This window comes from Puma concolor, chromosome A2 (assembly GCF_028749965.1).
Source record: "Puma concolor isolate L17-30 chromosome A2, mPumCon1.1.hap2, whole genome shotgun sequence".
NCBI classification, from domain to species: domain Eukaryota; kingdom Metazoa; phylum Chordata; class Mammalia; order Carnivora; family Felidae; genus Puma; species Puma concolor.
The window spans coordinates 113,998,403-114,025,058 of NC_141668.1; the positions used below are offsets into that span (position 1 = coordinate 113,998,403).

Sequence of the window (26,656 nt, forward strand, 5' to 3'; positions counted from 1 at the left end):
AGCCTGACGTGGGGCTTGAACCCGTGAACCATGAGATCATGACCTGAGCTGAAGTCAGACGCTTAACGGACTAAGCCACCCTGGCGCCCCTAGGCATTTTTCATTGGATATCTAATGCCATGTGGACTTTTATGAAACTTTAACCTTAATACCTGTTTTCTTTTCTTTTTTTTTTTCTTTCTGGAAGCTTTTAGCACTTTCCCCTACCCCATTGTGGAATTCCCACACAGTGTGTTGGTGGGGAGGGGTCTGTTTTCTTCCATTGTGTGTTATGTTCAGTGGGCCCTTTGAACTCTCAGAGGGAGTTTTCTTAAAGTCTTTCTTTGATTTCCTCCCCTTGGTTTTACTGTTCTTTTTCTTTTTTTTTTTCAGTCTTTTTTTTTTTTTTAATTTTTTAACGTTTATTTTTGAGAGAGAGACCGAGCATGAGCAGGGGAGGAGCAGAGAGAGAAGGAGACACAGAATCCGAAGCAGGCTCCAGGCTCTGAGCGCTTAGCACAGAGCCCGACACGGGGCTCAAACTCACAAACCATGAGATCGTGACCTGTCCAATGCTCAACGGACTGAGCCACCAGGCGCCCCACTGTTCTTTTCCTTCTGAAATGCATACTATCCCGATATTAGACCTCTTAGGCTGGCTCTACAGTTTTTTCCCTCTTACTCTTCTTATTTCTTCTTATTTCTTTGTATTTCTTTATTTTGGAGGGATTTCTTCAACTTTATCTTCCAGCCCTTAGGGTGTATTTTTCATTGATATATTTTTAATAGTCAAAAGCTCTTTTTTTTCCCTGAATACTCCCACAACTTAAAAAAAATAGTATTCTATTATTGTTTTGTGGATCTTTTCCTATCTCTGAAAATACCGATGTTTGTTTTTGATAAACAAAAATTTGCTTCTGCCTAGCTTTTGTTTCGTCCAGGTCACTTTTTTTTTCCTGTTTGTCCTTTGTCTTTTGTGTCATGCGCTCTCTCTGGGGTATGGGGATGAGTTTCTTGGTCAACTGGATTCCACATTTGTGTATTGCCAGACTTCATGCCTTTCGCTTCGCACCACCCCCCCCCCCCCCCCATCATGCGTAAGCAAGCAGATACCTGATTTCCTTGGAACCTTTCATAGTTGAGTAAATAGGAGGTCTTGGGACAGGAGGGTCTCATTTGGCATGTTGTGGCTGAGTTTGTTAACTCTTAAACTTCTCTCTATGGGGCCGAGGGAAGAGGTGCTCACCTCCATGGTACCAGGGCCTGAAGCCCTGCCCTCAGGAACAGTCTGAGGCCTCTGGGGTTTTTCCCTACCCCGGATGGACTAGGGGGCCTCCCAATACCTTGAGAACTAGATAAAGAGGCCCCCAGAATGCTTGTGCCAGCAAAGGAAAATGGATGGACCCAGAGCTTGGTGGAGACCCAAGGCTCGTGTTCATCTTCAGAGAGCCCCAAGAACCTGTGATCTGTAGAGCAGAGAAGGCAAGTCCTGAGCCCCCAAGAGCCCTGCCATCTGCCTCCTCAGATGCCTGCCTGCAGTCCATCTCTCCCAGTTGCAGAGCTGGTGACCTCCACCCAGAGTGCGCAGCCTCCCAGCCCCGGCACAGTGAAGGTCCAAGGTCTGCCCCGGGTTCAGGCCTTCCCCCTGCCCTATCTGGGAATGCCAGACTATTGCTTCTCCAGATACTAGGGAAGCTCCCGCTACACAGGCACCTCTCGTCCATGGCCAGGGTGCAGGAAGGCTTGGCAGTGGGCACTGATGGGTGTTAGTTAAGTGAAAACATGGGCAAGGAAAGACCCCAAGTTCCTTGCCTTTTGCCAAGCTGGGCCAGCAGGTGATAAAGGCCCCGCCAGAGGACTCCATCCACTGCTTCCCCCAGGCCGGCACTGCCACCAGGCATCACCGAGGCAGAAGTAGAGAACCCTAATGCTGGAGGAGTTTTCCACGTGGCTGGGTGTAGTAGTGTGTTTACGGGCCCAGAGAGGGGAAGGCACAGGACATGCACACACACCCAGCATCATAGCATACCAGAACCAGCTCGCCGGACCGTGAGCTGCTGGAGCTCTTCTGGTTCAGTGTCCCAACAGCAGAGAGCCCAGCCTTAGGGGAGCCCTGGGCACTCTAGAGAGCAGAGATGAGGGCTCCCCACCTTCCTTTGCATCCTCCTGCCCCCCTCACAGCTGGGCCACTGAGTTGTCTTGTAAGGGATCAGGGGTCTTCTCTGTCCACCTTCTAGCCCCTCTTGCATGATTCCTGCCAAGGCATGGGCTGGTGGCCTGCCCAGTGTAACCAGCGCTTTGGGCATGGGTCTGTGGGATTGCCCTCCCTATCCCCCGTGCTTGGCCACACCACCAGGTTCACGGGAGGCCCCCTATTTCTTTAGCTGCAGATCTGGGACACAGCTGGCCAGGAGCGATTCCGCACCATCACCCAGAGCTATTACCGCAGTGCCAACGGGGCCATCCTGGCTTACGACATCACCAAGAGGAGCACCTTTCTGTCCGTGCCTCACTGGATCGAGGACGTGAGGAAGTACGCGGGCTCCAACATTGTGCAGCTGCTGATCGGTGAGCTGAGGGGAACAGGGCCAGGGCCAGTAGGGTTTCTCGGGGCCACGGTTCTGTCTCTCCGTCTTAGTGTCTTTCTCCTTTAAAAAAAAATTGTTTTTAATGTTTATTTTTGAGAGAGAGAGAAACAGAGCACGAACGGGGGAGGGGCAGAAAGAGAGGGAGACACAGAATCCGAAGCAGGCTCCAGGCTCCGAGCTGTCAGCACAGAGCCCGACACGGGGCTCGAACCCACGGACTGTGAGATCATGACCTGAGCTGAAGTTGGACGCTTAACCAACTGAGCCACCCAGGGACCCCTCATCTTTCTCCTTTTTAAACAAAGGGCAGGTGGAGCATAGAGAGAGGCTGAGCTTGAACGGTGATCTTGCAAATTCTGATCCTGCCAATCACTTACAAAGTCATATTCAAAACTGGAATTGGAGGGAGGGAGAAAGGAGCGAACATTTGCTTTTTACTTCCCGCATATCCCCACCGTGGTCAGCCCTGGTTAAACCTTCACGTGTGTCTCTGGATTCAGTTCCCATAACCTTGGCTACTGGCTCCTCCTGGTTTGGCAGGGCTAGAGCCGAAGCTCAGGAAAGTGGAGTAACTTGTCCCAGTTTGCGCACCCTGTGAGCCTATAAATCCGAAACTGGGGTCCTGCTGGTGGTGCCTTGGTGACATGCTGTCCCCCCACACTGCAGAGCAGCGCTTCTCAAACCTTTGCGCTCCGAAGGTTTGTTAAAGCACAGATGCCAGGCGTCGTGTCTGACTCAGGAAGGCTGGGTGGGGCCCATGAATGTGCATTTCTCACAAGTTCCCAGGTGACGCAGGTGACGTCCATGTTGGCGGCCCAGAGAGCCCCCACTGAGAACCACTGTTGCAGAGAGAGGCTCTTACTTCCATTTTCCCTTTTCCTCCTACATAAACTCCCCAGACCTGGGCTCAAGCGCTTTGGACCATTTCTGTGGTCCCCAGGGTCCTCATTCCAACAGTCAGGCAGATTCTTCTTCCTTTTTTTTTCTTTTTTTTTTTTTTTTTGAGAGAGAGAGAGAGAGTGAGAGAGCACACGCACATGCACACAACCGGGGAGGGGCAGAGGGAGAGAGAGAATCTTAATTTTTTTTAAGTTTATCTACTTATTTATTTAGAGAGAGAGAATCTTAAATTTTATTTTGAGAGAGAGAGAGAGCACACCTGCACGCACAAGTGGAGGAGGGGCAGAGAGAAAGGGAGAGAGTGAGAATTGCCAGCAGGCTCCGCACTGTCAGCAAAGAGCCCGATGCGGGGTTTGAACCCACAAACCATGAGATCATGACCTGAGCCGAAGTCAAGAGCTGGACGCTTAACCGACTGAGCCACCCAGGCGCCCCAATTTTGTTCTCGTTTTTTAGAGGCAGATTCTTCTAAGATGAGATTGTACAGATGGGGCTCCTGGGGAAAGGGCGGTGCTTGGTTCCCTGTCTGGCCTGGGATATGGGAGCGCTCAGTGGAGCTGGGCTCCCCCACCAGGAATGGGGTTCTCCTTACCCGGCCTGACACTTCCCTTTTATCCAGAACATTCAAAATAAAACATTCTGGGGCTCCTGGGGGGCTTGGTTGGTTAAGCATCCAACTTTGGCTCAGGTCATGATCTCACAGTTCGAGGGTTCAAGCGCCGCCTAGGGCTCTGTGCTGATGGCTCAGAGCCTGGAGCCTGCTTGGGAGTCTGTGTCTCCTTCTCTCTCTGCCCTTCCCCCACTCACATTCTGTGTCTCTGTCTCTCCAAAATGAATAAACGTTAAAAAAAAATAAAAAATAAAATAAAACATTCTATCATAGAGCATTTTATACAAGTATAAAAATAGAATAGTGCACTGAACCCCACATACCCAGTACCCAGCTTCAGCAATGAGCCATTCATGGCCAGTTTCCTCTCTACCCTCATCCCTTCCCCTCCCTTGTCTTACTTTGGAACAAATCCCAACACCAAACTATTTCATTTATCAATATTCCAGCATAAATCTATAAAAGGTACAAACACTTTAATAAAAAGTACATAACAATACCATTTTCACATCCACAAAATATTGATATTTTCTTCTTCTTATTATTTAGTTTATTTATTTTTTGAGAGAGAGAGCAGGGGAGGGGCAGAGAGAGAGGGAGAGAGAGAGAAGCCCAAAAAGGCTCTGCACTGTCAGCCCAGAGCCCAATGCAGGATTCGAACTCCCGAACCACAAGATCATGACCTGAGCCAAAATCAAGAGTCAGATGCTTAATCGACTGAGCCACCTAGGCAACCCCCCATATTGATATTTTCTTAATATAATCAAATGGCTGATGAGTGCTCAGATTTATAATTGCTAATAAATATCACACGTACTTGTTTTTCTTCTTTTTGTTGAAATCAGGATCCAAACGAGTTCCACACATTGAAATTAGTTGCTGTAGCATTTAAGGTTACTAAAGACAGTCTTGATTTTTATAGGTGGTTATCTATTTTTTTTTAATGTTCATTCATTTTTGAGAGAGAGAGCATGAGTGGGGGAGGAGCAGAGAGAGAGGGAGACACAGAACCCAAAGCAGGCTCCAGGCCCTGAGCTGTCAGCACAGAGCCCGACGCGGGGCTCAAACCCACGGACTGTGAGATCATGACCTGAGCCGAAGTTGGACGTTCAACCAACTGAGCCACCCAGGGGCCCCGCGGTTATCTTTTTTTTGTGTCGTCCCTATAACCACATTACAAAAGTCAACCGCTTAGAGACTTCAAAAAAAATTCTTCTAGCAATTGGGTCAAGGAGCAGTTGACCAGATTATTTAGAACGTAATGACACAGCTGACACCTTGTAGGAGCAACCAGAGGTGCGCTCTCAGGTCAGGCGGTAGGCTGTGCTCTTACTATCAGCAAAGCAAAATAATCAAAGTCCCCGTCTTCCAGGCAAGGAAAGAATTCCAGATGAGAACAGGAGAGCCTAAATAATAAGCATAACGAAATTGTAGCCAAGGAAACAATTGGCATTGCGAGACTTCCTTGTTGGCGTCCCGTCGTAGGGAGCGTCTGCCAAGTGCCCGTTGCTTTCAGGTTCACTGTATCATCTGATCCCTCCTGTGCTGAAGGTGGCATCACAGACGGGGAAACCGAGACCCAGGGATGAAGTGACTTCCCCAAGGGTCACGCAGCAGGCGAAAGAGAGCTGAAGTTTCCTGCAGCTCTAAGGTTCTTTTCACCAAAGTTGAGTGCTCCGATGTGTCAGGAAGAAGCCATAAAAGACACCAGCCTCTGGCAAAGATAAAAAAGAGAAACAAAAGGAGGGACTAAAGGCTGGACTAAGAGCCTTAAAATAAAAGAAGGTCTTTTTTCTTCCCCCAAAAAGATGGAGGGCCACACCAGAAGGTATTCGTTGGTGGCTGGCCGAGCGCGGTGGGCGGCTTGACGTGTTTCAGCTTGGCCCCGCCGGGTGGGACAGGGCGGGCTGGCACCCATGGGCCTCACCAAGCTGCACCTGGCCTTTCCCTACAGGGAACAAGTCGGACCTCGGCGAGCTCCGGGAGGTCCCGCTGGCCGAGGCACAGAGCCTGGCAGAGCACTATGACATCCTGTGTGCCATCGAGACGTCGGCCAAGGACTCGAGCAACGTGGAGGAGGCCTTCGTGAGGGTGGCCACGGAGCTGGTCATGCGGCACGGCGGCCCTCTGCTCAGTGAGAAGGGCACCGACCACATCCAGCTGGATAGCAAGGACGTCGGAGAGAGCTGGGGCTGCGGCTGCTGACCGGGGTGCAGGGCAGGCAGGCAGGGGCCTCCCCACCTCCTCTCTCTGGCCTGCCAGGCCCACCCCTCCAGAGCTGGCCCTCCATGGTGCCAGCGATCCTAGAGCAGCTGGATAAAGCCCTGGAATTCTCCATTCCGTGGCCTGGGTGCTTGATGGGAAAGCTACCCTCGATGAAGGAAGCAGCGGGGTACCTTCTGAGGGAGACCTGTTGGCCTGTGGGGCGTGGGGCCCCACCTGCCAGCCAGTGGCCGTCCCCTCTGTGTTCTTCACAGTCCAGGACTGGCCCAGGCCTGCCGGTGTGGATCCCAGCAGGAGAGGGGCCGGGATGTGCCTCCCTTGCTGCACATGTACTGGGTCTGACCATTTCACACCTTGAGTCTTGCTGCAGCTGAGGCGGCAGGGGTGTGGCTGGTGCCTTGGGTTCTTTCAGGTCACTCCAGGGCCTCTGTACCGAGTGAGAGCAACCCACCCAGCAGACTCCAGGGAAGCCCCAGCTCCTTCCAGGCCGGGAACTTCCTTCCTTTCTTCACTGCCAGCTCGAAGCTCACAGACAGCTTGGGGCTTGGCCTGCTGCCTTAGCAAGACCTCTCAAGTTTTCTGGTTTTCCGTGTAGCTTCTTGTTTTCGTCGGCACAAGTATGGGGTCATGGCCCACAGCCCAGCGGGGACCGTCTGCTGGCCTGGGGCCCAAAGTGTGGCCACTCAGGTTGCAAAACCAGCTGATTCCTTCAGCACCGACTCTCAGAACTTGGGGGTTGGGGGAATGAGGTGGGAATGTGGACACTTAAGGGAAAAGTAAACGCTTGCATCCCTGAGGCTACGGTCTGAGAGGGACCCTCAGGGCACTTAGTCTTAGCTGTGCAGAAGCCCTTCCTGCCACGTTCAGAGCCACAGCTCCCTAACTGCTTCCAGTCTAGCTTCTGGTTTCTCAAACCAAAAAGGCGATGCCCTGGCAGTCCTGGGTCCGGCTGTTTTATCCTGGGCCTTACCAGCCTCAGCGTGTGCAGGGTGCTGAGGTTAGAAGGCGGGTGGGGGCTGGGATCACTGGGGCTGCACTCGGCAGGTAGCTCAGAGGGTCACAGGGATTGAGCTGGGGGGGGTGGGTGATCTCCCCGTACTACCCGGACCCCCCATGTCAGCCCAGTCTAGCCCCTTAGGCCCCCTCAGTGGAGGGCCCCGGGAAATAAACTGCTGTCAGAGCCGTGGCCAAGGTCACATCGTGGAGGTGCAGCCCAGAGCCTTGCGGGGCCCAGGCGGTGCTCCAGCCGACTTCCCTTGCCTTCCACTTCCTGCACTTTGGTCTGCACCGTCCCACCCCTTCTCGTAGGCAGGCCTGACCGCAGAGTGAGAAGCCAGACCCACGGCATTCTGTGGGCTTGGGCATGGAAGGCTTCCCTGGCTGAGACCGAGACCAGCAGGGCTGAGGACTCCGTTTCAGGCAGGCATGTCTGAGCCCGGTTCTGGAAGGGAAGGATGTTGGCCTGGTTGGGCCAAGAGCTGCTGAGCGGGGTCCTGTGCTGAGGGCAGCCGGCCCACTGGTGGCCGTGGTGGGGTGGGAGCTGGGAGCAAGAAGGCCACTTGGCTTCCTTCCTCAGTGGCCTTGTCCGTGAGATGGGGTGAGTGGGGCCTGGGGCCCAGCTGCTGGCAGGGAGAGCTGGTGTCTGCCAGGCCCCTCCATTGCAGTGCCTGGGCTCTTCCTCCAAAGTAGAAAGTGCCTGTCACTGAGACACATTCAGACCATGGCCTCTAAGGGCTGATCTTGCGGCAGAGCTAAGCTGTCTACCAGGGCCCAAGCTGGAAGAGCGATCTCATGAAGCCTGACCTTCCAGAGGCCTGCTGCTTTGGGGGGTGGTGGCAGGAACGCGGGGGATCTTGGAGCACGGGTCTGGGCCTGCACCCCCATCGTTGACTTGCAGCCACAGTTCCAGCTGAGCATAGGTGCGGGCCCTTGCCGTTGTTACCTGCTGCCCCTCCTCTGCCTCAGGGCTGGGATGGCTTTGGCAAGGTGGGGAGACCTTTCATTTCCTCTCTATGAGCCATCTCCCTCCTCCTCCAGGCCCCTGGGATGGAGACCTGAAACTTTGCAAGGGCCTGGCTGAGAGGGGGCAGGGAGCAGCTGGCCCAGCCTGGACCGGGGCGGTTTCCTCACTGGCAGCCTCTTGGCTCACCCAGCAACACCCCCCAACACGATTCTCTTCTCCCTTCAGAGTCCCAAGGTGTCTGAAACATGGGCTGATTGGTCTCTGGCCATCCCTCCTTCGGGCACCACAGCCAATAAGGTCTAGCCGGGACCCTCCCTCTCCCCTCCCCACCACAGTGCTGGGATCCCGCCTCCATACCCCCCCCCCCCCCGCCCCTGCTCTGGATGGGCCCCAGGATCCCCTGGACATCTCATGGACCTCTTTGGCCCCTGGGCCTCTAGCCTGTGCAGCCCAAGCCGCCCTCGTGCCGCAGTCAGAGTGGCATTTGTAGAAGGTCACAACTGATGCTGCTGCCCCCTCCCCATTCCAGGGTGCCTGGGGCCCTTGGGATATGGCCCATACTCAATCTAGGTGTCCAAGGCCTCCACAGCTGTGCCCTGGCTTCTCCCAGCACCTTGTCCCCCAGGAGCACCCTTTATGCAGGCCGCGCCCTTCCTGCCCTCCCCCACCCCCACTTACCCAGCCTTTTTATCCGTGTCATTCAGAGTCCCACAAACGACCCAGCTGGACACCTCTGAGCACTGGCCCCACCCCAAGCTAGTCCTTTGCCCATAGTACCCTCTGGCGAGATTGAATTCCTTCTCCCCCTCCTCCTGGGCAGAAGCCATTTCCTGCAGCCTCGAACAGAGACCATTTCCGGGTTTCAGTCACAGGCACGAATGCTAGTGCTCAGGGCCCCACGCTGGTGGGCTGCCTGTAGTGAGGCATCAGGCAGGAGCCTCATTACCTCCTGGGCCTCAGTCTTCTGTCACGTGGGGACCCGGATTTGGGTAAGAGAAAACGGGGAAGTTGTGTGAGACAGAACACAACCCACCTTTGTTTCCTCCTGCAACAGCCCAGGCCTTCTGGGGCTGAAGGGAAACAGCTTTATCTCTCCCTCTGTTTATAAATTATCCAGTAGCAGGAGCCAGTGAGGTCAGAGGCCAGGGTTTAGGAGAGGAGGCAGGGATCAGAGGGCCAGGAAGTGTTCTGGCCGCTACCAGGTCCCCGGGGACAGGGCGGTCTGTGGCCTGGGTGGGGCTAATGGGACGTGGGCTGAAGAAGGAGAAGGCTGGTGTTTTCTATTCCCGGGAGGAGGAGCGGGGCCGCCCAGAGGGTCCCTGTCCTTCCAGAAAAGGGCTTTAAGGACACAGACCCCAGCAGGCAGCCATGGAGCTAGAGGAAGCTCCTAATTCATATTGAATTCAGTTACTCTTCCCCAGGAGGGCTGCCACGGGTGGGGGCCTCAAGGACCTTCTGAGCCCTGCTGGACTGGACTGTTGGGGCTGCAGGGAGGGCCTCAGCATTGCAATAAGGCAATGCCATTTTGCATTTGGGAATTTTTCATGTTACCTATTTATGATACATAAATCTTTATAGCAAATCTATTTTTTAAAACATGGGAAAGTTGCCTTTATGGAAACTTAGCAGAGCCAGAGTCTACACATTCCTAAACCATTAAACAGATTTCTGCAAAGAGTCCATGGCGCCCAAGACTGCTTCTCTCACCTTTGAGCCCAGAGCTGGCCCAGGTGACCACATCTCTACAGATGGTCCCACCTGCCCAGCTGGTTTCCCCGACTAGTCTCCAGGCCCAGAGTGGACGGGTGGATCTGCACTTCTTACCGCCCATCTGTTGCCTGGAGCCCTGTTAAGACTTCTCTGCCCCAGGCCAATGTGGGATCCTTTGGCAGAGGAGCAGTCAGTGCCCAAGGGGCAGGAAAGAGCTTGGGTTGGGTCCTCACTCGGCCCGGGAGACCATGGGCAAGTCACTGAACGACTTCAGCTGGATTTGAGTGGGGGGGGGGCAGGTTGAGGAGTACGGTTGGGCGATGCCTGGGGAAACCAGGCCTCTCCCACACCTACAACCCTGTGGGGGAGGTGTTACCATCCCCGTGCTGTGCAGATAAGCCAGTGGACTCAGTGGTTGGGAGTGTCTTGCCCGAGCCTTGCAGCCATAACAAGTTAGACCTTGTATTCCAAGTCAGGAGAGGCCCTACAAGGGCCAGGACTGGTCTTGCTCACTGCTGCTATGTTCCCAGGGCAGAGAATGGTTCTGGGCACATAGTAGGTGCTCAGAAAACTGCCAAGTGCCTGAATGGGGCCCCTGCCACCAGGAACCATAGCCCACTGAGACCATCTGGGATCTGTCCCCGGTCATTCTCAGAAGGGGGCCTATGCTGACACAGGGGCCAGATGACGATAGCGTGACTGCACGGTGGCCAGGTAGTAACTGTACCCGGTCTGGCTCTGAGACATGCTGACAACATGGGGGTCAGACCAACCTCCATTCCAATCCCAGGTCCACTATGACTAGTGTGACCTTAGGCAAGTCATTTCTCCACCCAGCCTCAGCTTCCTCAGACGTGGGACACGAATTCCTGCCCTGCCTGCATCCTGGGAAGCCACCAGGACATCCCAGCTGGGAGGGACTTTGGAAACTGAAGGACAGGAACAGCGACGCCTGTTTCTGACTCTGTCCCAGAGGTTCGAAACCTGTGAATTCCACTAACTGAATGACGGAGGCGGGCCTGGAGCCCTGGGCGTTCCAGAGGGGCCACACCGCAGTCTCTTCTGTGACCTTTTCCAGTGAGAGATACCTGTTGTTTGAATTCCCTCGTGTCCTTGAATGCAGGGCGGCCCCAAGCCCGCATGTGGCCCTTGGAAGAAAAACCCCTAACTGGGTGGTCTGAGCCGGGCCACCACGTGGCCCCCAGAGGCTGTGCTGAGGGCCCTCTCTTGACTCTGCCCGCACCATGGGACTGCCAGACCCTGGGACAACGTCCTGGGCTTGGAAACGGAGAGTGAGGCCAGGGGCCTAGAGGGACTCACTCAAAGTCCCCAGTAAGTTGGCTCCTGAGCCCCTGTCCCGGACCAGGCTGGGGCTGGGTCCTAGGTCCCAGAGTGGAGTCTGGTCCCGGCCGCCCCCCCCCCCCCGGGGGCCCCCAAAGCCCCAACCCCGACCACACATTCAGCCAGGGGCTCAGCTGAGGAGGGACCGTGCCACCTTTCCTTTGGGGAAGCCAGGACGCAGGGTGCCCTCACCCGAGTCACATCCCCTCTCCTCGTCCTCTGTCCCTTTCCCCACACAGCCCCTCCCCACCCCAGCCAGTCTCTGCCCAGCCTCTGCCTGGCCTGGCTCCTGCCTCCCGTCTCCACACCCAGCTCCACACACCTTCCTAAAGCAGGCCACGCACTGACCGACCAGGTCTCCCCCTTGCTTGGTCCTGACGCTCACTCCCAGCTACTCCTAGGAGCCCTCCGGAGCGTGGGGAACCCCCCCCACACACACAGCCTCGGAGACGGCTGTGCCCCGTCGCTGCTGTCGGTTCCCCCCACTCCCCAGAAAGAAAAGACCCAGCCCGGATGGCAGGCTGGGCTCCCACTCCAGCCTCCTGGACATCTGTGGTGTGCCTTCACGTGGGCCAGCCCGGGGGTGTGGCGAGGACGGCTTTGCCCTCCCACCTGGCTCGGGGACGGAGCCCGGACTGTCCCAGCCCTCCCCGACGTGGGCTGTGTGCTTCAGGACTCTGTCCCCTGCAGCGATTCTGAACCTCACGTCCTGCTGCAGCCATCGCCTCAGTACAGTTCCCGGGGAGCCAGCCGCAGACGTGGGGGTTGCCGGTTCAAAGCTGCTTCCTCACCAGCACAGTGATGACGGTGTCCACCAGGGAGCTGGAGGCCCCTTGTGCAGGGTTGAGGGGTCATCAGGAGGCGCGGACTCAGCGAAGGAGGCCAGGAGACAGAGAGGGTGGTCAGGGGGCTGGTGAGTTAGCTCCCGGCCAACATGCTCCAACCTTCTGTCCAACGTGTGGTCCACGGGCCGCCAGCCCGGCGTCATCCGGGAGCCGGTTAGAAACACGGGATCTCAGCGTCCACAGCAGAGCTCCTGAGTCAGAACCTAGATTGCAGTAAGTTCCCCAAGGGATCTGCATGCAAATTACAGTTTGAGGAAGCCTGGTCTGCACAGCCTGCCCACCCCACTCATGTGGCCCCTGGGCAGGTCTTCGTGCCTCAGAAGTTTTTAGTTTCTTCCTAAAAAAGAAGAGCCGAAGCTTCTTTCCCGTTTACCCCTGAAGAGTGTTTTCCGTCCTCGGCACGGAGGCAAAGGACATCAGAGGCAAAGGGCTGGTGGCAGGCTCTGATTCTGATGGCCAGATCACCTAACACCCGACACTCTTCCATCATACTCCAACCCCCTCTGGCAACATTTGAGCTCATGCCTGATGCGGGTTCTGGGTCTTGTCTGGATCTGTGACCCCTTTAAGCTGTAGACCTTCCAGTTGGAAAACATATGGATTCACAAGAGAATTCACATAGAATTTGAGGCCTTGCCTCAAATGCACATCCAGTGAACAGCAGAGATGAGATGTGAGGCGTGGATGGGGTGCCTTGACCCCCCTGAAATCCTGGGGGGACCCCTTGGGTTTCGTCGGGTGGGACTGTGGCTGCAGTGACAGTGCTGTGTACTCAGGTTTAGATTCGACGAAAGGGACTCAATTCTAAGTGGACAGGTCTGAAAAGAACGGAAAACTTACAGGGATCTATCTCAAGGAACACATCTTTTTCTTTTTTAAGTTTACTTATTTATTTTGAGAGCGAGAGAGAGAGAGTTTGTGCGCATGTAAGCAGGGGAGGGGCAGACAGAGAGAATCCCAAGAAGGCTCCGTGCTGTCGGCACAGAACCCGATGTGGGACTCGATCTCATGAACCATGAGATCATGACCTGAGCCAAAATCAAGAGTCAGATGCTTAACTGAGCCACCTGGGTACCCCTCGAGGAATGATTCTTAAAAACAATAAAACCTCTATGCACAGGAATATCCATGATAGCCTTATTCCCATACGAGGGGGATCCAGGAGGTAGCCATCCCTCGCTGCAGAATATTTTAGACAGTATGTTGGAATGCTGAAAATGTAGGACCATCTCTCAGTGAAGGGCTGGGGAGCTTGGGTCTTCCTTCTGCCTTTCTACACTCTCCAGTCTTCCATAATCAATTTCTACTATCTTTGTAATAGAAAGGCATAATATATATACTTCAGAAGAGTCAGGAAAACGATGTAACGTTCAAAAATATGATGCAATAGTCAGCAAACGATTCAGAGTACCCAAGTAAAGAAGTGTTCCGACTGATGTAAACAAGAAAGTCTGGACATGAAAATGTTAACAGCGATTGTGTTAGAATAGAGCTATGAAGAACTTCTTCTTTTCTTTCTTTTATAAATCTTTAAAAATGGAACTATCATATATATATATATATATATATATATATATATATATATATATATAAAACGTATTTTATATGTATCCTATTGATACATAAGTGTGTGTAACTATATACCTATATCTAGCTATAGACACAGGTACATATGGGTACATGCTCATATGGGAAATAAGTAATAAATCTGATGAGAGGGGTGCCTGGGTGGCTCAGTCGGTTGAGCATCCGACTTCAGCTCAGGTCATGATCTCCCGGTTCGTGGGTTCAAGCCCCACATTGGGCTCTGTGCTGACAGCTCAGAGCCTGGAGCTTGCTTGGGATTCTGTGTCTCCCTCTCTCTCTGCCCCTCCCCTGCTCACACTCCATCTCTCTCTCTCTCTCCTTCTCAAAAGTAAAGAAACATTAAATTTTTTTTTAAATTCTTTTGTTTCATTTCTGAATAAGAGTCACATCACAATTGCAACAGGGGAGCATGGAGCCTCCTGAGGGTTCAGTGGGGCGACGCCACGGCCCCTCCTCGGTGGTCCCAGTGCAGGCCATGGGGGGAGCCTCCTGTCACCTGCTGAGGCAGTGGCAACTCCTCTGTCCACTGTCCATCTTACAGAAGCTTGTGGGCATCACTTTCCTACTGTTGTCTCCTCTATTAACCCATCCTTGGAAACTTACCTTTTTTTTTTTTTTACATTTTTTTTCAATATATGAAATTTATTGTCAAATTGGTTTCCATACAACACCCAGTGCTCATCCCAAAAGGTGCCCTCCTCAATACCCATCACCCACCCTCCCACCCCCCATCAACCCTCAGTTTGTTCTCAGTTTTTAAGAGTCTCTTATGCTTTGGCTCTCTCCCACTCTAAACTCTTTTTTTTTTTTTTTCCCCTTCCCCTCCCCCATGGGTTTCTGTTAAGTTTCTCAGGATCCACATAAAAGTGAACACATGTGGTATCTGTCTTTCTCTGTATGGCTTATTTCACTTAGCATCACACTCTCCAGTTCCGTCCACTTAGCTACAAAGGGCTATATTTCATTGTTTCTCATTGCCATGTAGTACTCCATTGTGTCTATAAACCACAATTTCTTTATCCATTCATCAGTTGATGGACATTTAGGCTCTTTCCATAATTTGGCTATTGTTGAGAGTGCTGCTGTAAACATTGGGGTACAAGTGCCCCTATGCATCAGTACTCCCGTATCCCTTGAACTTACCCTTTTTTTAACAATCATCTAGTAACTTCCGTGGGTCTTCAGGCAGGGAGAGCTGTCTGTCCCATGTGGTCAGCGTGCTCAGTGTAAGCAGTCTGGGGAAGGTTCTGTCCGCCTCACCCACGCCCCTCTAAGCTGCCGCTCTGGCTTTATCTGACTTTCTGCTTAAACCTCTCACGAGGATTGATAAGGAGGTTCCGGTGGCGCTGGTCTCATCCCTTATTTGTCAAGTTCTATAGCAAAAATTTTGATTGGGATGACATTGAATTTAGAGACTAATCTGGGAGGACTGAGTGTTGTGGTTCTTGAACGGGTACCTCTTTCCATTTCCAGACCATGTGTCCTCAGAGATAGTTTGCTGTACTTGTTTTGTTTTTAATTTTTTAAAATGTTTATTTACTTTTTGAGAGAGAGAGAGACAGAGTGTGAGCGGGGGAGGGCCAGAGAGGGAGGGAGACGCAGCATGTGAAGCAGGCTCCAGGCCCTGAGCCATCAGCGCAGAGCCAGACGTGGGGCTCGAACCCACAGCTGTGAGATCATGACCTGAGCCGAAGTCAGCGGCTTAACTGACTGAACCACCCGGGCGCCCCTGTACTTGTTTTTTTTTTTAAACCAAGTTTTAATACCCCACTAAAACTCTAGACCTGTGTTTCACAAATGGGCTTTTGGAAGAGTCTTGAAGCCTGTCAGTAGCCCACAAAAGGCAGGGATGGGGAAGGAGGGAAGGACGCCAGTTAGGCCCCCATCCAACCAGATGGAGACACTTTATTTCATATACCAGGTACTGCCTAGGGGTTCGTTGGTAGAAAGGTCTTACTGCTAAAAGGTTTGAAAACCATCACTCTAGACTTCTTTTTAAAAAAAATTTTTTTTTAATGTTTTTATTTATTTTTGAGACAGAGAGAGACAGAGCATGAGCAGGGGAGGGGCAGAGAGAGAGGGAGACACAGAATCTGAAGCAGGCTCCAGGCTCTGAGCTTTCAGCACAGAGCCTGATGCGGGGCTCGAACTCACGGACCGCGAGATCATGACCTGAGCCGAAGTCGTCTGCTCAACCATCTGAGCCACCCAGGCACCCCTCTAGACTTCTTTTAAAAAGTTGTGATAGCACATGCATAGCATAAAATTTACCATCTTAAGCTTTTTTAAGTGTCTAGTTCCGGAGTGTTAAGTATATTCACGTGGGTGTGCGACCATTGCCACCATCCACCTCCAGAGCTTCTTCGTCTTAGTTCTTGCAAAACAAAACTCTACACGCCTTCAACAGCTCCCCAAACTCCCCACCCCTGAGTCTCCGCTGTCGACTTTTTAAAGGCTTCAGTTACAGAATACAATTATCCGTGTTTGTTGAAAGATACTGCATAAATATACAAAGATTTTCTGTATGGTAATTCAAACTTTCTGAACTCAGAGGAAGGAACAGTCATTCAGCTTGCGATGCAGGTGTGCGGAGTTCTTTTAGACTCTGAAACATCAAATGCATGTATTCATGCTTTTGTTTTCACTAACAAGTCAGCACCCTGAAGCATCAGATAAAGAACCCAGCAGGTTGGATGAACCTCAGAGCCCGACCTCTCTTTTCATGATATTGTTGTAAACCTCATATTTGTTTTCTACTTAATAGGGGTACACAGATCTAAAAGAAAGGAATAGGACTAAATCTATGTCCCTCTAACAGTCTGAACACAAACAGGACAGGATCAATAGGGCTGATCCGGGGCTCCATCTGGCTCCTTCTGTATTGTTGCCCTGACAACCCCGAGGTTTTTTTGTTTTGTTTTGTGTGTGTGTGTGTGTGTGTGTGTGTGTGTGTGTGTGTTTATTAAGAAAGTAATATAGTTTTGGGGCACCTGGGTGGCTCAGTTGGTTAAGCGTCTGACTTCAGCTCAGGTCATGATCTCACGGTTCGTGGGTTCAAGCCCCGCATTGGGCTCTGTGCTGACACCTTGGAGCCTGGGGCCTGCTTCAGATTCTGTCTCCCTCTCTCTCTGCCCCTCCCCCACTCATTCTCTCTCTCTCTCTCTCTCTCTCTCTCTCTCTCTCTCTCTCTCTCTCCCAAGAATAAATAAACATTAAAAAAGAAAATAGAGGTGCCTGGGTGGCTCAGCCAGTTAAGCGTCCGACTTCAGCTCAGGTCATGATCTCACAGTTCGTGGGTTCAAGCCCCTCGTTGGGCTCTGTGTTGACAGCTCAGAGCCTGGAACCTGCTTTGGATTCTGTGTCTCCCCCTGTCTCCTCCTCCTCCCCTGCTCACACTCTGTCTCTCTCTCTCAAAAATAAATAAACACACACAAAAAAAAAGAAAGAAAATATTACAGTTTTGCTTTCCTCTCTGAATTTAACCCACTTGGTTAGAGATCTATCTACAGACACAAAACTTCCCCAAGATTTTAAGACATATTGCCTGTAGTGATTTAAAATGAGGATTCTGGCCCCAGAGCCATTTAGAAAGCTGACATTCAGAGGCCAGGGGTGTCTGTCAAGTCAGATGCTGTTCTTAGAAGATTCCTCAGGCCCCTGACTCAGCATCCCCCTTTGGAGTGGAGCTTGGGGAGGGCAGAGCCTTCCACCTTCTCTCTGCCATCTCAGCTACACGCACAGGGGCTGGCTCAGGCCGCTTTCAAGAAATGGAGTGCATCCTTTGCCCGACAAGGAATTCACTCTCATCAGGTTTGACGTGTCAACCCCAGGGGCTGGAGACGGTGAGGGTCCTGGCTGGGCCATGGAGTCTTAGGAGACTCTGTGCACACATGCACTTACAGGAGGTGTGGTTAAGTGTGTATGCAAAACACATGAGATGGGCACTGTGTTAGGGGCTGGGTCTGGCTGTGGCTCAGGGCCAAGACTCGGCGTGTGCCCCCGAGACCGCCCAGGCTTCACAGATTCCCTCTCTACAGTGTGCTTGCCTTCTGATCAAGTGCCATTACCTTTGCGTAGACCGGGTGGGGCCGGCAGTGGCCAGATGCCCGCCTGCTGCTGCGGTTGGGCACACAGGGGGAGCAGTTCCAGGCCTCCCTTGTGGTTAGGGCGGGGCCGGTGGCCGGTTCCAGACAACAGCTGCTTGCAAAGGCCCTCCCTACCTCTTCCAGGCCCGGCCACGAACATCCGCGCTTTCCTCTTTGGTCTCTCCGCTCACCCACTGGCCAGAGGATTGCAGAGGACCAGCAGAGGGCTCTGAGCAGGCCCTAGAAGCCGGGCGGAGCAGGAGCCTGGAGCAGGGGCAGAAGGCAGAGGTGGCAAGGGGGTCAGCAGCTGGTGAAAGTCACCTTAGCAAATTCTCCACGTGCCGCTTGATTTTGAAAACGCTCATGAGGGAGATGGTCATGAGGATGACGTCAGGGTGACCGTGATGGGGCCAAGGTCCCTGGTTGTTTGGTGCTAGAGGTGACAGAAGCTGTAGGGGGCCGGCGGGGCAGGGGGTGGGCGGTGTCGCCTGATGTCTGTGGCTGTGGCCGACCCGTAGGAGACAGTGGTGGCCGGCGGATGGTCGGCCGTGGTGATGGGATCTGTGGATGCTGGGTTGGTGGCTGTGGAGTGGGTGGGGACTATGCGCGTGGTGCTGTGGTGGCCACCTTGCTGGCCTGGGACAAAGACCATGGGGACAACAGAGGTGGCCAATTGAGTTTCCCAGCGCACCTGTTTCCCTGGGGATTCTCGTGTGAATCCGCCATCCACCTCGGGAGATCCCTACCCTCCCCACCTCCCGCGGGGACGTCACCCTCTGCATTGACGATGCTGTGCTGTCTGGGCTCCTGGCAGTGTCTCATGGGACCAGCTGCTTGGCCAGTAGGATCAAGGCTTATGATCACTACTGTGCCAGAGCCGTGGCTGCATGTGTGGGCCTCAGGAAGGGGCAGTAGCAGGATTTAGGGGCACCCTACATGGGGGGGCCTGGGGTTGCTGAAGGGCCTTAGTTTGAGGAAGCTGTCAAGGGGGCACTTTTCAGGTACGAAAGGGGACCTGTCTGAGATCACGCCTGTGAAGAGTGTCGTGGGCCCTGGGGCTGTGTCCTCCATCCGGTGTGGGGGAGCAGTGCCTTCCTCACAGGGCATACAAGAAGGCCCCATGGCGGGTGGTTCACGCAGGGCTGCACACCTACTAAGTGCCCTGTGGGGAGATGCCAGCTTTTCCTGCTCCCCAAGGCCGCCCCGTTCCAGCTGATCCCGACTGTACAATTCACAGACTCTCAGCCTACGGACTCCATCCAGTCAATCAATGTATTTTATGTGTCCTGTTGATGTATACGTATTTTTTTCCGGATTCACTTGCCAACACTGAGGTTGGGATTTCACATACAGATGTACATTTCCGATCTCCCCGGACGAATGGGAAGACAGGGTTCACATCTGCACAGGGCAGCACAGATGGAACACGGGCTGTCGGATTTGCCATAGTCTCCACCTCTCCCTATAGATCACCCCCACCCCCGAGTTCGGGCCTCCTGCTCCAGCCTCAGCTCTGTGGCTCAGTGCCCTCCCATGGTGCTCTGTGCCTACCTGACCTTCCTTATGGTACCCTCTGAGCCCCAGGCCCACCACATGCAGGATCTCCTCGAGGGAAGGACCTTGGGGTGATTATATTTGGATTCAGATTGGCCGTAACAGACCTGGAAACACTCTCATACGGTGGAGAAATGTCTTATTAGTTTAACTGCTGGCACCAGAATCCTCTGAGGGAGAGAAGAGTCTTGTTTGAAGAATTTGGTGACCATTGCTGGGGGTACAAGTGGGACTCCGGAGTTTGAGGTGTCTGATGTCGGCACCTGGAGTTGTTTCCATGAGAAAGGGAAGAATTTCTTTTGTTTCTTTTTAAAAAATGTCTTAGATGTTTATTTATATTGGGGGGGGGGAGGGGCAGAGAGAGGGAGACACAGAATCCGAAGCAGGCTCCAGGCTCCGGGCTGTCAGCACAGAGCCTGACGTGGGGCTCGAACTCACAAGCCGTGAGGTCATGACCTGAGCCAGAGTTGGGCGCTGAGCCGACTGAGCCACCCAGGAGCCCCACTTTTGTTTCTGAAGAAAGAGGGATAGAGAGAGGAGGAAAGGAGAGAAGCCCTGCAGGGGAAGATGAGAAAGGATGGGGCCGGAAAAGCAGGTGTCTTCGTGGCCAGGACACAAAAGGCTGTTTTGTAAACGGTGGTGTTGCCTTTCAAGGTATGTCCGTCACAGAGATGGAAACTCCTCCCACCTGCCCGGGGTCTTCTGCGCCTCCCGCTTTGCTCACTGCTGTGTCGTGAGAGCCAGCTTTCTGCAGAATTTGGACGGGAGCCACGTGTTGATGTGAAATTCGCCTGGGCCCTCCAGAGTGTTCCATGTGGGCGCTGGGACAGAGGAGAGCGTGCGGACCGGAGTCCTGGGACCTGTCAGGCACCGAAGAAGGGCTCGGGATGTCCACAGATGGTGGAATTGGGGGTGGCTGGCGTGGGGGAGGTGGAACAGCCCGTTTTACTAGGAACCTGGGGGACAGAGAAGCCCCAGTTGATATCAGGTTATAACAAAACAGACCCAGGTTTCCAGAAGGAGCCAGACTTGGTACCGAGAGGAAACACAATTTTTCTGAGCTTGGATACAATGGTTGAGCAGTTTATTTTGGGTTACTGGGGGCTCAGGCTGGGGGGAGTGACCCTAGGGTCCTGGGCTCAGTCCAGGGTCTCTGTGGCGGTGCACAGCAGGCCAGCCAGGAGAGCCAGGCCCAGCGTGGCCACGACCACCAGCGCCACGTCCCACCAGAAGCCCGGGTAGGCCCAGGATGCCTGCAGGTGCCAGCCGCAGCTGCCCAGCTCATAGCCCGTGAGCTGGCCCAAGGGGTGGGCCGTGGCGAGCTTGGGGCTGGCACAGCGGACGTGCAGCAGGGCCTCGGGCGTGTGGTCCTCCAGCCAGAGACGCAGGTAGGTGAGACTGCAGTCGCAGTGCCAGGGGTTCTGCGTCACGTCGAGGACCTGTAGCTGGGGCAGGTGGTCGAAGGCACCCGGAGGCACGGAGCTAAGGCTGTTATTGGCCAGCAGGAGGTGGCGGGTCTGGGTGGGCAGGGTGGGCAGGGCCGTGAGCCCCCGCCCCCTGCAGTCCACCGACAGCCCCATGGTTTCCAGGGCCTGGCAGGTGCACTCCGCCGGGCAGTCCTTGGTGGCCTCTGCGGCAGCCCAGAGCAGCAACAGGGCCCCCCAGGCAGGCATTGGCAGGCTGGCTGTGGGGAGAGTGGCCGTGAGGTGAGGGAGGGTGAGGGAGGGCCCGGCAGCCTCCACCCCATGCCAAGGGCTAGGGGGATCGAACCTGAGACAAGGGACCACTCACCTCCGTTCTCAGGCCTCAACTTTCTCCTGTGTTGAAATGGGGTGGTGAAGACAGAAGCAAGTGTAATGAGTCCCACCCAGGCCTCGCTGAGCCTCACTGGACACTCAGAAGGCAGGATGGTGAGCGTGGCTGTGATGGGGGACGGGAGGGAGGGTAAGAAGGCTCTTGGGAAGGGACCTCCTGGCCCCTAACAGAGACCCCAGCCCCAGTTCATGGGTGAGGGGCGCTCATGCCTGCTACATGATTCCCAGTTCCGACCCCTGGCCCCCAGGCTCCTCCCCGCCCCCCTACCTCTAAGCCTGGGGTCAGGCAGCCAGTGTGGATTTCACAGACCACACCTCCTCCCAACCATGCCAAACAGCTCGCCCCGAGGCCGAGTGAACTCTTAGGTGAAAGCCAATGCCGAAAACTGGATGCTGAGGCGCAGACAGGGAAGGAGAACAGAAGAGGTTCCCTGTGGGAAGCCATGCATCTAGGCTAATGCTCAGAGTTGGGGAAATTGAGGCCCAGGGACGGAGCGTGACTTGTGCAGGGTCACCCAGCGGTCTGTGTCAGAGAACAGACTCAAACTCAGGCCTCATGAGCTCCGGGTGACTTCCCTACGAGCGTTTCCCCTTCCTAAGACAGGCCCTCCCCACCAGGGCCTGGCCCGCACAGGCTTCCTGTGAATTTGGGTTGAATAAACCAAGGAGCCCGTGTCTCAGAGCGAGTGCCCCCCGCCCAGCCCCATCTGGAGCAGAGAGCTGAAGGTGGGACACAGGCAGGCCTCGGTGGCTGGCCTCCCCTGCCAGGCCCTGTCCCGTTGTCCCAGCTGGGAGCGGGGGTGTGTGTGGGAGGGGGCGATGGGTAATAAGGAGGGCCACTTACTTGTGAGGCCTGCAGTCGGCACCCTCTTCTGTGGCTTGAACTGTCCTGGTGGAGGCTGAGTTGGCAGCTGGATGTGAGGCAGCAGATGGTGGGCGATGCTTGAGTGGGAGGAAGGAAGTGATGAAAATAGCCTGGCTTATCCCCCGAATGCAGCCGCCGGGGGGCCCTATCTGCGGGGGCAGCAGGCACTCAGGGATCCAGCGGGCTCGGGCCCAGAACGGTAAGTCGACCCCAGTTTACGGAAGGGGGTCCCGCAAGTTACGCTATGTGCCACCAGCGCCTCACTGGGCCTCAGTTCAGGGTCTGTGGGAGGACCAAGGAGGCCCCTCCCCAGGTCCCCGGCGGTGGGGAAGGTTTCCAGGAGGAAGAGGCCTTGGAGCTGAGCGACTTTGCTGGCTGTTCCTCCAAATCTCAGATTTCCTCATCTGTAAAATGGGAGCGATGATGTCTGTCCTGCTTGTATACACGGGGTGTGGGCTGGGCAGCTCCCATGGGCTGAGAACCCCACAGGGGGAGAACGACGTGGGTTTTCATTTTCTTCGGTTCTTCGGAATAGGTCAGGGAGAAAGTCGCTTTTTGGTTCCCCCGTGTCTTTAGCGCCTTCTAACGCTTTGCTGAACCCTGTTTTTCACAGGACACTGCAGTCTGGGGCTCAGTTTCCATCAAACACTGGTCTCTAGCTGGAGACCATTTTTAATTTGCATTATATTTAGACCCTGCCTCAGTCTGACTTCCGCTCAGGCCATGATCTCGCTGTTCATGAGTTCGAGGCCCGCGTCGGGCTCTGTGCTGACGGCTCAGATCCTGGAGCCTGCTTCGGATTCTGTGTTTCCCTCTCTTTCTGCCCTCCCCCATTCACGCTCTGTCTCTCTCTCTCTCAAAAATAAATAAACATTAAAAAAAAAAAAAACCAACATTAAACACCCCGTTTACACACTACCCTAGACCCATAGCAGCATTCCTGTGTTCACACAGAATGTGGGTGTTTTATTTTTTTAGCACCTGGCAACTCCCAGCCCGCTTCGAGGCATGGCATTGCTCCCATTCTTGTGTGTATCTGTCATCTGCCTTTTCCTCAACTGCACAGGGGTCCCTGAGGGCGGGAACCGTCTCCGCGGTCCAGTGACAGTGCCCAGGTCAGTGCCTGCAGGTTGCGGGTCCTCACTTAGTTTGTGCCGGGTGATCGCGGGAGGGAGCCAGTGCTTTGACTCTGACCGATCCCATCCGCAGGGGGGACCCTGGTCCTCTTCTAACCTGACCCTCATTGTGTGGATGCCGGATGCTGGCAGGCAGCTCAGAGGGGAGCCCTGGCTCACCGAGAGCCTCACCTGTCACGGTGGCCCCGGGCTTCTGAGCAGACTTCTGGTCCTAGGACACCTGGGATTGGGTTTGTTTTTGTTTTTAAATACCCAAAGCAGTGTTGTTAATGGTAGCAAACAGCCAGAAGCAACAGGAATAGGTACTGGTGCATTCACACCCCGGGATATGATACCGACGTTACATTAAGTGACATAAAACTGCATGAATTGTGTTGAAGGAATTTCCGTTGTATTGAGTGTAAAGTAATACCTCGTTTCGGTAAAACAAACTGCGACAAACTATCCAAACTATCCTTGCCCGGGGCGGGCGGGGGATGGGGAGAGGGGGGCTTGAGAATGGGGGCCTTCTTGTTTAGTTTACTTATTTACTTTTATATTTGTTGTTTTTTAAGGTTTATTTATTTTGAGAGAGAAAGCGGGCATGTGAGGGGGGAGGGGCAGAGAGAGGAGGAGAGAGACTCTCAAGCAGGTTCCGCGAGGTCAGCGAAGAGCCCCACTCAGGGCTCGATCCCATGAACTGTGAGATCACGACCTGAGCCAAAATCAACTGTCGGGCGCTCAACGGACTGAACCACCCAGACGCCCCAAGGCCTTCTTATTTCTTATCATGCACCTCCCAAAGGGCCAGCCTCCCCAACCTTCTGATGCCTGGCCCAGAGCAGGGTGGGAAAGGTGTCATTCGGGCCCCTGGAGTCATGCTTGCTGTGGAGATTGCTTGTTCCAGGTGGGGTCCCCTGGCAGGTACTTGGTGAACATTCTCAGTAGAGCCTGGACCACAGACGGGAACCTCGGCCTCCATGGACCCTCCCTTGGAGGTCCACTTGTGAACGCCTGGCCTTGTCCCATCTCTGTCTGCCTGCATGAGTTTACAGCAGTTGGGGAAGGAGTCCCGGTGAGTGGGGGTCCCACAGCCCCCAGGCTGTGTTCCCTGACCTGACCTGACCTAGTTGGACCCACGCTCTTTCTTCTTCTTGGCCCTCTGAGATCGCCTTATTTTTAGCATGTACAACTAAAAAAAAACAAAAAAGGGGACAAATGAGAACTCATTTTTGTTGTGGAAAAATTGAGCGTTCAGATGAGCAGGAAAGAGACAATAAAATGTTCTCTCAATTCTAATACCAAGCAGGCTTGCCTTTTAGTTTTTCCCTGTGTGTATTTTTTTTCTTACCCAAATCAGGTCACTTGGGGCCCACGCTCTTCTGGAACCTTCTCTTCCCACCTGTGAAACACCCACATATGTCACCAGCATTTGCCATGACTCCATTGTATGGATGTGGCACCTTTTATTTAAGGACTCTTTGGGCATAAGGAACATGCCTTGCTCTCCTTATCTCGGTCAGACAGGCCTTTGTGGGGGCTGAGGGTGGGAGGGGGGACAGCTCTTGGGGCTTCCTGAGGTGGGGAGACTCCTCCTTCCAGGCCAACCCAAGTTGGCTGGCCTGGTTTATTACACCATTTTCCCTGTGGGGAAACTGAGGCATTCTCCATTCCTGCCCCTTCAGGCTCCTTACCAGGTCACCCCCCACTCTCTATATGTGGAGGCCTCTTCTGTCTGGCCCCTTCCTTCTTCTCAATTCCTATACATGCTTATGACCTCTTATATTCTGGAAAGATCTTGTGCGTGTGTGTATGTGTGTGTGCATGTTTTGAACACCACAGCATGCATGCTCCCTGCCCATTCCCCTCATCCCCTTGGGATGACGACTATCCCAGATACAGTCGCTACGTCCCACAGGCACCAAGTCCTACCTCAGTCCTGTGTGTTCTCTCTTAGCTTGCAGTCCAGCGGCACTGCTTGCCTACCCATCTCCGATGCCAGCCCAGACCTGGGTATCCTGTAACTCCTGGACAAACCCTCTGAGTGTCCTACAGGGTGATCACACCCACCATGGCCTAAACCTGGTCGTTTTTCCCCAACGCCAGCCCCTCTCAGTGTTCTCCACCTTAGGGAGGGCCAGCTTCGTCCACCCCGTCACCCAACCAGAAACCTGGGATACCATTAGGGATGTCCTCTCTTCCCCACTCTCATATCCCATTGGCCTCCAAGCTGGCCAAATGCCTCCCACATATCTGTAGACTTCGTCTCCTTTTGGGTGGCTCTCTGCTCACTCTATGTCCCCCTCCTCTGGCCTTGCTTTCCACCTCTCTCAAGCAACCCTCACCACTCCCCTTTCTCCTCTCACATCCTTCTCCACTTCTAGAATGGAAACCCAGCTCTTCCCTAGGACCCTGTCCTCTTGCTCCTTCTTGATGCTTGTTGTGTACCAGGCCACCTGCTCCTGCCAGCAGCTCCCCATCCCGGTCACTCCTCTTCTGGGTGACCCCACTTCGGGTACATGGCTTCCTGTCCACCATGAACACTGCCCTCCCTCTCTGTAATTCTAGCATCCACGTGGATGACCCTTGGTCCCCCTGGCCTCACAGTCCGTTGGCCTCTCCCTGCACTGTACTCCTGCCCTCTGCCCCACCCTAGCCACTCAACCTCACAATCCTACCCCAGACTGGCCATCACCAGCAACCGCTCCTCCTCCAACCCTTGATTCAAGTGCCCTACCCCTTGACTACACCTCTCCATTCCAGCACAAATTTTTGAGCATACCTGCTCTGGTCCTTCTCTGACCTCATCAAGATCTCCAGGCCAGTGGCCTTATCATGGGTCCTTTTATACTCTCAATGTCATGGCCTCACAGGCTGACTCCGGGATGACCACTGTCCTTCAGTGTCCACTCTTCCTTTCTCTCACACAAATAGAATTTTAGCTGGACATGTGGCCGTCAAGCTAAAGACTATATTTCCCAGCCTCCTTTGCCTTTCAGTGTAGTCATGTGACCAAGTGTAGGCCAATGGGGAAAGAGGAAGAAGTGATCAGTTCTGCTTCCCACTGGCTGCAGAGGGCAGGGAAAGCCATCTTGGTCCATGAGGAATAGCCCTGACTTGATGATACCAGAGCAAAAAGAAGGAGCCCGGGTTCTTGATGGTTCTGGAACTGCCATCAGGCTCAGGCACGTGCCTCAGCAGCCTATGTGCCTCTGAGGGCAAACCCCGCCGGTCTGCCCGTAGGTGTGCCCTCACACATTCTGCCATGCCACCTGCTACAGTGCAAGGAGGCCCTGCGGTTCTGGGGCACCTGGGTGGCCCAGTTGGTGAAGCATCTGACTTTAGCTCAGTCCATATTGGGCTTTCTGCTGTCAGCACAGAGCCCACTTCGGATCCTCTGTCTCCCTCTCTCTCTGCCCCTCCCTGCTCTCTCTCGCTCTCTCAAAAAGAAAAAAAAAAAAAAAAAAAAAAGAAGGT

General features: G+C 54.0%; 2 protein-coding genes across 6 annotated transcripts in view; one reads left to right on the forward strand and one right to left on the reverse strand.

Annotated features, from left to right (window-relative positions):
• RAB43 (RAB43, member RAS oncogene family) overlaps nt 1–9,943 on the forward strand; it is a 33,076-nt gene extending 23,133 nt beyond the window's left edge. The window contains exons 2-3 of the mRNA XM_025922663.2: nt 2,364–2,547; nt 6,032–9,943. Of these exons, the coding sequence (XP_025778448.1) occupies nt 2,364–2,547; nt 6,032–6,282 (435 nt within the window). The 3' untranslated portion in view covers nt 6,283–9,943. The remainder of the gene's footprint in view (nt 1–2,363; nt 2,548–6,031) is intronic.
• Nucleotides 9,944–20,452: 10,509 nt separating this feature from the next.
• Nucleotides 20,453–22,196, reverse strand: GP9 (glycoprotein IX platelet). Of its 5 annotated transcripts, none has more exons than XM_025922270.2 (4): nt 22,044–22,141; nt 21,468–21,592; nt 21,177–21,202; nt 20,453–21,069 (listed from the first exon to the last, which is right to left on the reverse strand). In XM_025922270.2, the coding sequence occupies exon 4, from the start codon at nt 21,056–21,058 to the stop codon at nt 20,525–20,527; it is 534 nt and encodes a 177-aa protein (XP_025778055.1). In that variant the 5' UTR covers nt 21,059–21,069; nt 21,177–21,202; nt 21,468–21,592; nt 22,044–22,141; the 3' UTR covers nt 20,453–20,524. The 5 variants fall into 5 exon arrangements, with proteins under 5 accessions (XP_025778055.1, XP_025778045.1, XP_025778049.1 ...); XM_025922260.2 differs by having other exon boundaries at nt 21,177–21,305; nt 22,044–22,140; XM_025922264.2 differs by having other exon boundaries at nt 21,177–21,305; nt 21,468–21,630; nt 22,044–22,137.
• Nucleotides 22,197–26,656: the final 4,460 nt, after the last annotated feature.